Genomic DNA, 15,490 nt, shown 5'->3' with positions numbered 1-15,490 from the left:
GGCAAACATTCTTGAAAGGTTTACTTTTGAACTGGTTAGGAAGCGAAAATCCTAAGCGACTCTTCAAAGTTGGGGTCAAATTATCTTTTTTTCCCAGACTCAGTCAACACCTGTTTCAACAATCGCAGAAATGTGCCTATTACATAAATTTTCGTTTTCTTCGCACAATATGGATTCTCGCTTGCCAGAAGTCTCCAGGGCCGCTGTGTGTCCTTTCTCCCTTTCAGCCCCCCTCCTCCCTACTTGGGTATTGAGTATTCTGCGATATTGTTTTCTTCTAGAAATCGGGGTTGTCTGGAAAGGCGATCCTTTGAGGTAGTTTGCTTCCGCAACTGTGTTTATACCATAGTACCCTGAAAATGAACCACTAGATTCGAAACCGCTCCTTTGTTTTTGGGATGTTATGAAAATGTTGTCCTATTTAACGAACTTACCATCGACAGTCTGATTTTACCAGCTAAAATTTTCGGCCATTTTATCATTCAACAAAACGTGGTATTGCCAAATATTAGTTTCGTTTCTGTTTATTTTGAAAAGTACTGATAAGTACCTGTTCAATTAAAAAGCACTGAAAATTGGAAAAAGGTACTAATCAACTTCAAAGGTACTGAATTTGGTATGTCTGGTACTAAAAAGTCAACAGCGGCGCTATGAATTGTCCAAACCCTAATAGTTAAAGTTTTTTTAATATGGAGCTTTCAGCCTCTTTTGTAAGCATAAAGTTGTATCTTTTTTAGTATTTACAGACAGATATTCTAGTGCCATTTTCGGAAGCCAATCTGCTTCTCCACTTCCTTCCAAGGCATATTGGCCCTGGTATCCACATAACAGCTATCTCGTTAAATTTTGGCAGGAAGATTAGGTTTACTAAGCAATCTCAAATTAATCTTGCCTCAAATTAACCTTTCATCGCTGCCAAACAGTCTGAAAGCATAGAACTTAGGTACTTTTTCTTAAAAAGCGAGGGTGGAAAAAATCTTTAACATATATGCCAACTTGAGCGACAATATCGAAGTGACCCCAAGGGGTTCGGGTTTTGGCTCGTGAGCTACCATTTTCAGCAGTAATGGTTCGGCATAAGGACCGAACCAACGAGTTCTGAAAACATAATGGCTGCCGCTTATTATATTTCCTAAAAGTAGTCCCAAATGAAATTACAAGATTATAGGTTTTCGGTATTACATTCCAAGAAGTGTACATCCTTTCTAATTGGGTCTTTCTGCATCGTTAGGGGCTTGTAGTTGCTGGTTCGTATCCTACTCGGCACAGTAACTGTTGGTTTTCCCTCCCGTGATTTAACTGAAGAGTAGTGAAGGCAAGATTAAACGGGCGATGAATTCCTTCGACTGATTGATGATTAAATCTTACGCTAGTACATCTGTTGCCACGATCGGAGCTTACTGCCATTTCAAGGTGAAATCCCGAGTCACCAAACTTTCCAACTAGCCTAATATCTGTTAATCACCGATCAATAGGCTGTTATAATCGCACAGATGCCCCCTTCTTGCAAAGTATTTTCCAGAATTAGATTTTTAAAGGATCAACCACTTTTCCGTGTGTACTCACATTGAGGTGCTACCCGTATGACTTTTTGTTCAGTGAAAGGTACATTCGAGTCGGTTGGAGATTAACATTCAACCTATGGTAAGGCTCATAAACTTATAGTAATACTCCTCCCCTTTCATCTTATAATATCGCTGCTAGGATAAACTTTTGATCAGGGTTTACTTGCCTGGTTACCAGGATAATAGTTAGGGAGACTATAGCTCCTACTTTAAAATCTCTGGCGGCGATTCGCAGTTTTTTCTTGATATAGAAAAGAGATGTTACCGCCATTTTACTCTGTTCTGTAGCCTTAGCGGTAACAGGAGATGATTCTCCAGCTATTGATACTCACCTTTCCCAGATTATGGCATAGTTCATCTGGTTAAAGTTTTCAAGTTCTGCTAATTGAAGCAATGATTTGGGATGGACATTGAGTTGGCTATTAAGTTTTTATTAGAGACCAAGTGGCAAGTGGGGTATATTGTCATATCTCCCGTGAAGACTATGGACTCCTGTAGGCCACCGATAACTTTTGTATACATGTATGTAACCTGTTTTATATTGGTTTGAAATTCCCGAGTTCTTTGCGAGGATGACAGATTTCAGAAGTAAAGGAACACTTTTAATTAGACAACTTTTTGGTTCAAGTACTATTTAAAATGTCAGTTACATGACAATATAAGTTTGGACATTTTATAGTTGCCTACATCTGACAAAAATCCGCAGAAATTCACATACCAGCCCAGCATCTGATTCTTAAATGACATCTTTTAAGATGGAAAGTTAAATTAAAGTGCGCTAATATGAAGAATTAAAAAATCATAGAAAGTGCCAAATAAAAGAACTATTTATCATTTTTATTGAGTTTGGTTAGAAAGACAGTTCCAAGAATTCGGTTGTACTAAGTGGAATTCTTTGAGAGTGAATATTGTTGGAAGGAGAATAAATCTTAAAGCTATAAATTACGATTTTATTCTGTTTTAATATTTATTCCCACATTTATTGATCTTCTTGAAATGAAAAATTGTAGTTGATTTTTAGTAACGTTTATAGCTTTTTAAGCCCCTTTTTTTGGAAGTGTGCCACATATTATTCTAACTTCGTGGAATTATTTTTATACTTAAATACTGCGTCACATCCATGACTGGCATTCTATGAAAAAGTATGTCACTATTCCATCTCAGGCATAAAAACTTGATGTAAAAATTAATTGCAAACTACAACTTTTAATTGGTTACATTTTTTGCATGAGAAAATTCTCATTTCATGCTTCCTAAGTTGAAAGTAATTTCCTTGGATATGAAAACTAGGAGTTTGCCTTTCTATTCCGCGTTCATCACCATTGCTTGCAGAAAAAAATGAGGACATGCTTCCACTCCTGCAGAGCTATCTGTTTGTTATTTATTTGTAGAATATTCTTGTAATAAAACATTTCTGAAATATCTAGCATTAAGTGCGTCTGGTAATTTCATCTATTAACAGTGCATTATGAAGATTGCTTTGCCGTCATGGCCATTTAAATTATATAAATTCTATTTTCAAGAGGGCCAGCTCCTCCCTGCTTATCGTCGTCCACATATAAAAATAAATTCAACGGTCAGTCTCGCATTGTTTGTCATTGTTCAAACAAACCAAAATACATTTGCACCTTATGCACAAAAGAAAAGGATGTTCAGATAAAATAATCTTTCTTCGAGTCCATTTAGACAATTTTATGTATGTTATTTGGCAATTACTTCGAAATGAACCGCAGTCAAAAGACATTAAATTATTCTGTTAATTAATTAGCAGAGAGGTGTGACCGTGTTGTGTTGACATATCGATTCAAAGCATATAAACATGTAAAAAACAAACAGTGAAATAAACGAGAACCACATTAGAGTCATAAACGTGATCGAAATTGAAAAAGAATAGCAACCGCGAATGAAACGAATATTTAATTTATGTGATTTCTAAATTTAGCAGGAAATCATCTATGAATAATATAATAAATAATCTGTGATAATTTAAGACAAAATTGTGATCGCTACTTCTTTAATATAGTTTTCGAAGCATTGTGATGCGTCCGCCATATTCCCTGCGGTATTATTATTTTTGTGGGAAAGAATTGTGGCCTCCTAATGCTACAACTTCACTTCTACTCGAATCATGCCGGTCGTCTGGTTCTTGGAGGGGGCTCAAACGATTGGTGGTTAACAGACACATATCCCCTTGACAGCATCAAGGAATTCGAACAGATTTCGGAAGCTTGGAAACGATGTTTAGCGGAATTATTAAGAAAAGGTTATTACTGGAGTTGTTTGAAACCGTTTCTAATACTAACAACTAATATACGGGATTTTTTTTTTATGAATGCGGCAATCCAAAACGTTTTTGCAGAGCTACTGTGTCCTCTTACTGCTTGCAGTATATCTATAAAATATAGTATGTTGTTTAAACCTATAACCAACAGGGTTATGTTCCCTACCTAGAAGTCATCTGGTATTATGTGTGCCTGAACCTACTTTGCACTAATGCCAGACACTATCTCAGAACATGTGTGGAGGTTTCATCAGAATCTAAAAACAGTGTTCGTAGATATCCATAGCTTCTCCATGATCTCCTCTTGATGAGGGTTAAACAATATTTCGAGCGTTTAGGTTCGCATGCTTATGGGGTGCTTGGACTGATCCCTTCCTGTTGAGTTCGCCCAATAAAGCTCCCTCAAGCGTTCCTCTTCATTTTTCAATGCCATAGCCCTGAACCCATTTCTGACTCCACACAATGGCTCTGACCCGTAAAAAGACGGCGCTGCTCCTTTCCTGGCCAGCTCATCCGCTGCCTCATTGCTTTCTAACCTAATGTGGCCTGTTAAGGTATTCCCATACTAGTTTGGAATTTACCTGGTAGGACCTAAGTGCCTCAATAACCGTTTGGCGATCAATAAATTTCAGAGTTTCGACGGTTGAAGGAACGAGTCTTTGGCGTAATGTTTACCCATTAGTTTAAAGTGCGTTTCCTTTGGACCAATAATCCCGGCGCCTGACATAAGAGATCTATTGGTATACCAGGTAATCAGTTGCTGGTTTAAGCCGTATGTCAATGCCATGTTCTCCCAGTTTGCCCCTTTGCTCCAACGTGTTTCAAACTTCTTATAGAAGTGAAACGTTGCTGTCATGTTATCCCTTAGTATCAATAATTCGGGATGCCGCCAAAAAGGAATATCCACTTTCCTTCGATTTAGGCTTCTTTCCGCCTCACTGGTACTCCCCGACATTCTGAAGATCGCCCTCTTTCGCTGGATCTGTATGTGCAGATGGAGAGGAATCAATCTCAGAAAAACATCTAGGGATGTCGTTGGACATGTTCTCATTGCCCCACTGATACACACGGAAATCAGTCTTTGAAGTTGGTGTAATTCCCTGGCTGTTGTGCTGATATCCCTGAGTTTAATTCTTTCTGCCCAGATTACCGCCCCATAAGTAATCATTGACCTTACTATTGCAGTGTAGCATTTTCGGGGTGTGTTTCAATTTTTTCCTTTTTCTTTATGAGTATAGTATAGTGCAGTATTAATTATGTTATAAATACAACTGATCCTTTAAACACAGCCCGTGAAGTGCCTCAAACGGAGCATGGTTCTGCGGCAACCTGATCAGGTCGTATGTTCGTTACTATACTATATTTATCCGAATAGGCACTTGTTGGTGACTTGAGGCCTCTAAATTTTCTAGCCATACTTTGAATGCTTTTAGAGACAACTTTTAATATAAACGTTCGCGAAACTGTACATTTTTATAGCACGTCCATTTAATAGTGAACATGAAATGAAAGTCGGTTTTCCGCTGAGTGCCTAGTCGCGCCAGTTTTCCTAAGGTCAATGTGCAACTTCTAATGCTTTTACCATACTTCACTAACCAGCACTTTTGCTAAAATAGTGGCAACCCATTCTGAGAAATTAACAGGGCTAACGCTAAGGTCTCAGGATAGATTGTCACTGGGTGCATTGACTTATGCGAAACGCAGAAAAGTACAGTCAAAATGTTGATGCAAACTAAGCTTGATTGCGCAGGTTTGCACGTCCGACGCTATTGCGTTATGGAGTTGTAGGTATTAATGGACAAGAATGCCGACGGGCTCTATTCCTTGCCTCCCAAGGGTCTCGTGGGCTTGTTTTTTACTCTGAGCAAAGGCCTCATCGTATTAGGTTAGTGTACACATTCCTTCATTTGGATGGTTTTGAAACGAATAATTTTTCAATTTTAAAGGCAATAATTATTGAAGAATAATCACGTAGCACCTGAAAGTATGTATATGTAGATAACTTAGGACGCGAAATGGGTTGATATACCGGGAGCGTCAAAACTTTTTATCCGAGATCTTGAATGGCCAATTTGAATCACTTGATTTCGTTTTTTCTGATTTGCTGTATGAAGTCCATGAAGCTGTTCGCAATAAATCCACTATAATAACTATCTTTCTAGCGAACAATTCATTATAAACGAGACCATCAAACCCTCCCCTTTTAACAAACAGAAAAACATGCGTTAAATTTGTGGAATTTTGCCATCGATTGCAGTTGGTCACATCCTACACTCTAACTAATTCGTCGGAGGATACGACGAGGCTTTTCATAAAGCAAAATGTTGAAAGGTTTTTTATCATAGTTTGATGTTCAGTCTGATTGATTCACGTCATGTAAATTAAAATTCCTTTTTTTGAATTGGTAAAACCATTTTTGTTAGCTCTATCACTTATTCCGTCTTTGCCACGATTAAATTCGGGCAAAAAAAAAAATATTGTAACATTTCTTTTTTTAAACAAAGATAAACAAAGTTTAGAAACTCAGAAAGGAGCTTAAAAATTGTATACAGTAAATAAGCGACAAAGACGCTTAATTTTATTTTTAAAAAGATGCATGGATATGTGGTTTGTAGCGTCCCAATAGATTGAGGACTTCGGTTGCCCCTCCAAAGATGAGATTCAATATATTATAAAAAACAATATCTGAAAAAAGAACCTCATTCAACCAAACTAGAAGAAACTGGTCTTTTGATAATTTAAAAAATATACCTCTCAGTTACCAATGAATACATAGACTTTGTTGATGAGTATACATTGTTCCATTATTATTTTGTATTATTCTGCAAATTAGCACTACTTGTTTGAATAACTTTTTGAAAAACCGCTTATAACAATATTATTGATGTGGAATACGAGGTGACTTCAATTAATACCATAATAATTGGATAAACTGAAACACAATAAAGTTGAGTTTCTCATATTTGAAGAAAAATCGAAGTGCTAATTTCAGAGACCATCATTAATATTTTATATAGGACTAACTTGTGCTAATCAAATTTACAAGTTGTATTTGATGCGCTATATAATTGTTCGAAGGTAATATAAGTGTGGCTATTACAAACGAATAGAACACTATTTAGTTTTGATGTGTCCCATTGGATCTCGATGAAACATTTTCAATTTCTACCCGCAACTATATTTCATAGTTTCTATAAATTATTCCACCAGAAATATTGTTTTTGCTAATCCTGTGAATCGGCCTGCTCCAAAACCATATTGTGTTGATGATTAGTCTTCCGCAACACGTATTACTTCAGCTAGTCGTGGCTTGATGACCTTCCCAATTAGCTTCCCCGCTGCGTCCAATATACTGAGTGGACGACACGCTGAGGGCGCCTCAGGATCCCCTTAGCCCTTCCTTATCAGCATAAATTTCGCAACCTTTTAGCTGGAGGAAAAAGTTTGAGGCAGTTCCTTTGTAGGCTTACAATTTCAGCCGTAATTTTCCGGGACGCAGTTTTCTTTTGGAAGCCGATACATTACAAGGCCCATTGTTGAATGAACTAGCGATTCGATTGCAGTTCTTTTATCAACGCCTGGGTCTTGTCGTTGATGTACCCTTCTTGAGAGAATGTCGATTTTCCTAATGTTCCATACGGTAGATGTTGACGGCAGAACATTGGGAAGAGCCGTATATCACTTCGAAGGAAATGTACAGATGATCACTGGCCGTGAAATCTCCCAGTAACTCCCATCGTTGAAAGTTACATCAGGGATAGTGCACTCGCAACCAGGGGATCAAAATGTCGGGGTGCTACCCGTATTTTCTGTCCTGGCAACAATCCCCAAAATTTGTGTGCCTCGAGAATCTGGTTGAGGCACACCCCATTCGAGGCCTTTGACGTTAAAATCTCCTCCAACTAGAATTTTCCCTTCCGTGTTTCTTATCTCGTCCTCCAAGGCGGCGCCCCAATCCCAAAAACTTGCATAGATTCGCTCTGTGAGAGGTAGGAGCGGAAAAACGTCATCTCCGCACAAAGAGCCCAAACGAAGCCGTCTTATACCCGCACCCTACCCGCACTCGCAAGTTAACCGTATCTCTTACTCAGGTGGCAGTAGATTCGCCACATTTGTAACATAAAGTGCTTCTGCCCTGCCCAGCATTTGAAATAGCGGGTTGGAAGCACCCTTATTCTGAAAATAATCTTCAGGATCTTTATTTTCCCGCAGTGGAAATATTAGCTCGTTACTTTCTCAGAGACAATCTAGATCTTTATTTCAAGTTTACACATGAGTTGCAGGCTGGAAACCACTGCTGTCGTGCCTAGAATGCTCTGGGATGTCTCACAGAACATACTTTTCTTATCGGCCTTCGTCCCAAGGTCGACAAGAATCTCGCCAGTTCGAGTTCGTCGGATAGATTTAACATCTACCCCAGCGTCTTCTGGTTTGACTTCTTGAAGAAGTTCCGCGAATGATCTCCCTTCGTTCGGCTTGATGAGAATGACTTCTGGCTGTAGTTTGCCCTTTCTCTTTTTATTTGGCGATGATGTTGCCGTCGTAGTCGACATCGACTTTGCTCCAATGGAAGCAGTGCCGACGCCATTCGCGAAATTCTTCTCGCTGCATGCTCGTCGGCAGATCCACGCTGTTTTCCCTTCGCCTCCTTTTGACGATTATTTGTTCCTCCTCTGCCGGGCTGCGAGCACTACATTTTGTGCTGCACTTGCGATGTGCTTTTTCCACAGCTCCTCTTCGGCTGTCTTCCAGGAGTTTCGCTCAGCAGTTCTTTCATCTCCATTATGCCATTTTTGACATCCATGAAGATATTTCGCTGGACGATGGTACCAGTTAGTTCACCACCAGGTTGATTAGTGGTTATCCGGGGCTTGTGAATCGACTTGGTTTGGAAATAACAAGGATCGTCGCCATCCAGCAACTTTGACTTGGCTGTCCGAACTCCGTTTAGCCCGTACTTCAGCGGTATTAGAGGCGAATATATTAACCACTGGGCTGGGTGCATACCTAGTGGTAATTTCATTTTAAAAATCGAAGTATGAATTTTCTCGCAACTGAATCTTTCTGAACAATTGAAAGCTTGAAATATCTCTCCTCGGATTTAAAGCACGATTCCTCCTTTCTTTACCTGGATGTTCTACTGCACTAGTATGAACTTTCAAAATGTTAAAGATTGCGTTTATGGTTACCGTTCGCTTATAGGAATTATCCGTTTTGTAATATAATATGAGGTAGACCTTTTTGCTAGAAGTCCTCCTTGGTCTTTTGATAATCAGTAATTGGTGAATATTTTTTTGGTGTAGAAAATCTATATAATATTGTCGGCAAAGTAGACGCTGTAGGTAATGGATCGTGGACGTCAGTTAGACAAGGGAATTGGATAGAACGGTACAAAATACAACTCGAATTTTGAGTGCAACTAGCCTTGATGGTTATCGTTGATAAAGCAAACATTAAGTTTCTACGAAGAGTGAAAATATGAGCAGAGGGTGGGGGTTTGGTGCTTTTATTTAATTATTTTTAATGGCCCAAAAATGGTATTTAAGTCTAACTGATCATTCTTTAATATTTAATCAACATTTTTAATCCTAAAAATTTAATTATAACTTCAAAAATATTAATTTCCTCTTATTTTTTTCTTTTATTTGCAGAAGAAGACGAATCACAGATATTTGTTAAATTCTTCCGTTTTCACAAGTGCTATGATCTAATACCTACGTCGGCTAAATTAGTCGTATTCGATACTCAATTATTGGTTAAGAAGGCATTCTACGCTCTAGTGTATAATGGCGTTCGTGCAGCACCATTATGGGATTCACAAAAACAACAATTCGTTGGAATGCTCACTATTACAGATTTTATTAAAATTTTGCAAATGTACTATACATCGCCCCAGACATCGATGGATCAATTGGAAGAACATAAATTGGATACATGGAGAAGTAAGTAAAACGAAATGCTTTGTTATTCCGATAGACATAGTAAATCTAATGTTCAAATCAGTACCGAGTGGGATATTGACTTTTACTCGCACCCAAATGCAACTCAATTCTGAATCTAAACACATTTCTCGGGATAAGGACAATTTTTATTAGATAGCAAACAAATGCTGTCCCCAATCATTTTCAGTTCATTCCCAGGTAAAGGTTATCAGTGTTAACCTTTCATTGTTCCTTAGGTGAGGGTGGACTTCGCCCACTAAGTTTGCCATATAAATAATTGTGGAAATTACCTTAGGGACGACTCTACATCGACTGAAATCGATGACACGTAGCTCGTTCAATTATTTGAGCAAACACTTTTGTTCCAATTATCAAGTAGGTTTGTCACAGTATTTTTGCGAAAAGCTACAAATCTTGTTCCTCTAAAGGCTTATCGAAAATTCATTAATGAAGAAAAACGGACTTGTCATCAAGGGTACACCATTGGAAAAATCATCTGTAACCTCTTGAGGCAGCAACCAGTAGTCACTCAGCATTCATGCTGCAGATGTTTTTCCACCAATTGCGTGTGAAAATTAGGGAAAGTATCTAACCCTTGGGGGCAGACAGATTGATATTTGTCAAGTAGGTCTGAGCTAATAAAAAATATAGTACGAAATAAATGCTGAGGGTTTAATGTTTTCCTCTCGTGAAATTGGCAGATAAATTTTTCTAGACTTCTGTAGGCTGAAGAAAAAGAAGAAGAATAAACAGAATTGAAAAAGAGTTACATAAATTTAAAATAATAGTCCAAGGCAATTTAAGGGGTGTCAACCTTTTTAAAATCAGTTCAATGTCTGTCTGTCCGTCTCTCTGTCTGACACAAAATTTGGTGAGAAGGTGGGAAGTGTGAACGCCCAGACATGCAGTGAGCGATATCCTGGTTGCTCCTCATACATGCAAGGGGGTTCTTAGTTTTGATATTTGTTGGAAAGGTGGGGAGTGGGAGGGGTGCAAAATAATGATTTCTTTAACGGACCCATTCTCAGAAACTACCGAACCACAAAATCTGAAAAAAATCATGAAGCTGCCTCTATATTGTGGCCAAACATCAGCATACCCTCGATATCGATATCTGCTCAAATTAAGTTAATAATAGTATATTGCCATATTTTTGGGGAAATTGAGTAAAAACCCCCCTTAAGTTTATCCTATAGTTATAAAAGTTTATAGTAGTATAGAATATAATATGAAGCATGTTATCCTTATGTGTCCGGATAGCTGAGTGGTTAAAGCACAAGGCTGTCGTACGGAAGGTCGCGGATCAAATCTCACTGATGGCAGTGGGTTTTGTATCATGATTTGACGTCGGATACCAGTCGCCTCAGTTGTGAATGAGTACCTGAGTCAAATCAGGGTAATAATCTCGGGCGAGCGCAATGCTGACCACATTGCCTCCTACAGTATACTGTAGTGTACCGTTACGGTCTTGAATGGAGTGCTCTAACACACTTCAAGGCCCTGATCCAATATGGATTATTGCGTCAACGATTATTATTATATTATCACTAAGTTTGATCAAAATCATACTATTACTAACAAAGTTACAGTAGCTCAAATTTGTCTTTACCCTGTAAATTTACTCTAACTGAATATCATTATCACACTAAAGTGAGTAGTCTGACATGCTAAATGCATATAGATAACGGGCTACGTACAAATGGAATAATTCTGCACTCAAATATACTGCTTTCCCAACGTGTTTAATAGTTTTTCCTGGCTGTAAAAATAAATGTACTCTTTTCAAGGTTTTGTGTGAAACAAAATCTTATTAGAATGGAGTTGATGTCTGTCTGTCTCCCTTTTTTTTGCCGTTGGGAGGTGGAAAGCTTCAAAAGCTACCGCAGTTTCCTGCCACATGGTTAAGTGGGACTCTTACCCACTAAAACCATCTCCTTCTCCTTCCACTCTAAACACTATCTTGCTAGACCGGATAGCCCCATACGCCCAGAACATTATTGGCCCATACCAAAGAGGCTTCTCTCCAAGCAAATCAGCAACAAATCATCTCTCTGCGGCAAGCGATAGAAAAACGGTTGGAATGTGGACACCAGTTGCACCATCTATTCATCGAATGTAAAGCCGCCTATGATGGCATAGCCAGGGTAAAATTGTACACGGCCATGAGAGAATTCGGTATCCCGACGAAGTTAATAAGACTGACTAGGCTGACCCTGACCAATGTGTGAGGCCAGATAAAAGCAGCAGGATCACTCTCAAGACCATTCGACATCAACAGCAGTCTACGACAAGGGGATGCCCTATCATGCGTCCTCTTTAACCTGACCCTCGAGAAAGTGATCCGTGAACCTGAGGTAAATGCAAGAAGTACGCTCCTTTTTAAGTCCACCCAACTACTGGCCTATGCTGACGATATCGACATCATGGGAAGAAGCACCCGAGACGTACAAACTGCCTTTATCCGGATAGATCAGACGGCGAATGGCACGAGATCTTGGGCTGCACATCAATGAAGGCAAGACAAAATATATGGTGGCAACGTCAACACCGAAAACGAACCAGCCAACAACATCAAACCGCACTGGTCAAACAGGAAGAATAAGGATAAGAGAATACAACTTTGAGACCGTTGACAATTTCTCCTATCTAGGGTCGAAAATCACAACCGATAACAGCTACGATGATGAAATCCGCGCACGGTTGTTGTCAGCCAACAGAACCTATTTCAGCTTACAAAAACTGTTCCGCTCGAAACGTCTCACCATAGGGTCAAAGCTCTTACTGTACAAGACAATGATCTTGCCAGTCCTCATGTACTCCTCAGAGACTTGAGTTCTTAGCAAGAAGAATTGCGAACTTTTGGCCGCGTTCGAGAGAAAAATCCGCCGAAGAATTTTTGGCACCCTACATGAAAATGGACGATTCCGTAGCATACATAACGACGAAATCTATGAGCGATACCATGACCGTCCGGTTGTGGATAAAATCCGGCTCAATAGGTTACGGTGGGCGGGTCACTTAATCCGTATGGATGAGGATGATCCAGCTCGGAAAGTCTATAAGGGCAATATCTATGGTAGAAAAGAAGACGAGGCAGAGTCTGTATAAGATGGAGCGATGGCGTAGGCCAGGACGCCAGACAGCTTTTAGGGATATCGAATTGGTGGACCTCGGCGCAAAACCGGGATGTCTGGAGCTCCTTATTAAGGCAGATCTAGACCGGATACCGGTTGTTGCGCCGTTGATGATGGTGATGTTATTCAAAATCAAAATATAATTTTTCTTTTTGCGACGTTCGAACTTAGCGCTTTTGTAGAAAAATCCTTGGTTCTCAATCAATTTTCACCTTAATCTTATCATCTTCATCCATCGAGCGCGTCCTCCAATTTGTAATTTCAAGCAGACAGCTCTGAATTTTATCAAATCTGTCCTATTATCTGCTTTGAGACTTTCCAGGAAGTCTCCAGGATATTCTTTTATTGTTCATCACCTTTTCGTGTCCTGTCTACTATACCCATGGATGTATCTAATTCGCAATCCATTATCCTCCCAATGGACCGAGGTATTGTCTCAGAACTTTTCACTCAGGTGTATTGAGTAGACTTTCGCGTGCCTGATTCACATTCAACGTTGCAATGCCACAACAAATCTAATTATTGTCGTCCTTGCTTTGATTAGGCATTGCGTATGTACTTTTTCGTTGGATTCAGTGAGGTATTAAATAAGGCCCAGATTAGTTGAAGCTGTAGACTTTAAACAAATTTTTATGTTAAAATTGTTCATTTAAGATTGAAAATGCTAATTATTTCTTCTTTCTATTTCTAGATGCTCTCCATAACCAAGTAATGCCTTTAGTCAGTATCGGACCTGATGCGTCACTTTACGATGCTATCAAAACCCTGATCCACAACAGGATTCATAGGTTGCCAGTCATAGATCCGCTGACAGGAAATGTTTTGTACATATTAACCCATAAAAGAATACTTAGGTTCCTGTTTTTATATGTAAGTAGAAAAGCTGTGCTCCATATATTTTGAAGTCCTGTTTCTATTGGTTCTTTCTTTTCTAGATTAATGAATTACCAAAGCCATCATGTATGCAGAAGACGCTGCGAGAGTTGAAGATTGGGTCATATGAAAACATAGAGACTGCTACGGAATCAACTAGCATTATTACAGCTCTACGGAAGTTTGTTGAACGACGAGTTTCAGCCCTACCGCTAGTTGATAGTGAAGGGCGCCTAGTTGATATTTATGCAAAATTCGATGTTATTGTAAGTTTTCTTGGATTCGCTATTGTGTATTGAGTTTAAATTGTGTATGGGTTGTAGACATCCATCCATCCATAAGTGTCACATTAGTTGCAAAGTTGCAAATACAGTCTGTCGTGCTTGCGAAAATTGTGTGAAGCATTGAGGCTAATATTACTTCTATCTACCTCTTGCAACATTATTATATCAATTTAGTCCTTTTACTGGACGAGCAACGAAAAAAAAAATATTTTTATTTTTTTCATCTGTGGGCAAATTTGTATGTTGTTTTCTATTCTGTAAGCGCCCATTCTATTAGCAAGTTTCCGTTAATTATCGACATTGATGTCCCATGTTTACTTCTATTTGAAGTACATGGTGTTAAAATTTGTTCGTAATTTTGTGTTTCAATATTGATGAGACTGCTTCAGTTTTTTCGTCTGTACAACTACTGTCTTGTAAGCAATTGGCCTACCACAGAATACACCCTTCCTCTCTTCCCATGGCGTAATTGTTTAATGTTCAAGTTCTGTATGCTTAATTGCTGCATTCTGTAATCCCAAATTACACCCACAATAGATCACAGACGTAGACTTAGACTGTAGCTCATTTTTCTCGAATTAGTAGACCAATCAACAAGTAGAACATGTTCTCATTATTCAATTTAGTTGGAATCTCCATTTTCTATTGTATTTATTAGTCAGCTATTAATTTGGGTAGTTTGCCATTTGATTTCGAGGTCTATGCTGTTGATATTTTTTTAGCTTTCTGCTTATAACAAATTATGAGCAAATGCAATCAGGATTACATTAAGGAGTGAACGTTTGGGCCAACGAGACTACAAGTGAATCAGTATCTAAATTCAGTTTCAACATAGATAAAGGTCAACAGACATTTACTTGTCATTTCTCTACCATTATTATTCGCGACTTTTATCCTACTGACACTGAATTTCGAATGAGGATATAATAAAACTGGAAACATGCTGAGTAGCTGCTGGAAAGAAAACAGGTCCAGCTGGAACAGAAAGCAGACCTGTAACAAATTGGTCAACAGCAAAGCCACAATATTATGACGTGTTTCATATTTTTTTCCATTTCGACTCTAACTTTTTTTTGCCTCCTGCTCCACTCTATGGTGATTAGATTATAGAAACGAACAAGCAACGTGGGAGTAGCGAAAAGGGAAAGTTTAGGAAACTGAGAAATTGCCTGAGTGGACGCGATCATTGAACCGAAACCATTGGGAGGTGTGTGTCGATTAAAGTTTTTGACTTTATTCAATACGCATCTCCCAATTATCTCCGTTCAACGACTACATTCTCCAATTTCATAGTCCTAATGACTACAATGAAGAAGAAAAGGACTCTCAATATATAATGTTTCTTATTTTGTCTTGATAATATTCATGACCTCATTCTTGCCTATTGTCCTATTGTTTCTTGAATTGAATC

The 15,490-nt window shown here is 38.7% G+C and overlaps 1 protein-coding gene across 6 annotated transcripts in view; it reads left to right on the top strand.

The window, feature by feature from the left end:
• Positions 1–15,490, top strand: part of LOC119660607 — a 586,737-nt gene that overhangs the window by 557,288 nt on the left and 13,959 nt on the right. For all 6 annotated transcript variants that reach the window (XM_038069301.1, XM_038069297.1, XM_038069296.1 and 3 more), the window contains 3 exons: positions 9,498–9,788; positions 13,614–13,792; positions 13,858–14,061. In XM_038069301.1, the coding sequence (XP_037925229.1) occupies positions 9,498–9,788; positions 13,614–13,792; positions 13,858–14,061 (674 nt within the window). The remainder of the gene's footprint in view (positions 1–9,497; positions 9,789–13,613; positions 13,793–13,857; positions 14,062–15,490) is intronic.

This window comes from Hermetia illucens, chromosome 6, assembly GCF_905115235.1.
Source record: "Hermetia illucens chromosome 6, iHerIll2.2.curated.20191125, whole genome shotgun sequence".
Lineage (NCBI taxonomy): Eukaryota > Metazoa > Arthropoda > Insecta > Diptera > Stratiomyidae > Hermetia > Hermetia illucens.
The sequence above is the reverse complement of the archived record's forward strand: the minus strand, read 5'-3'. Positions and strand labels throughout refer to the sequence as shown.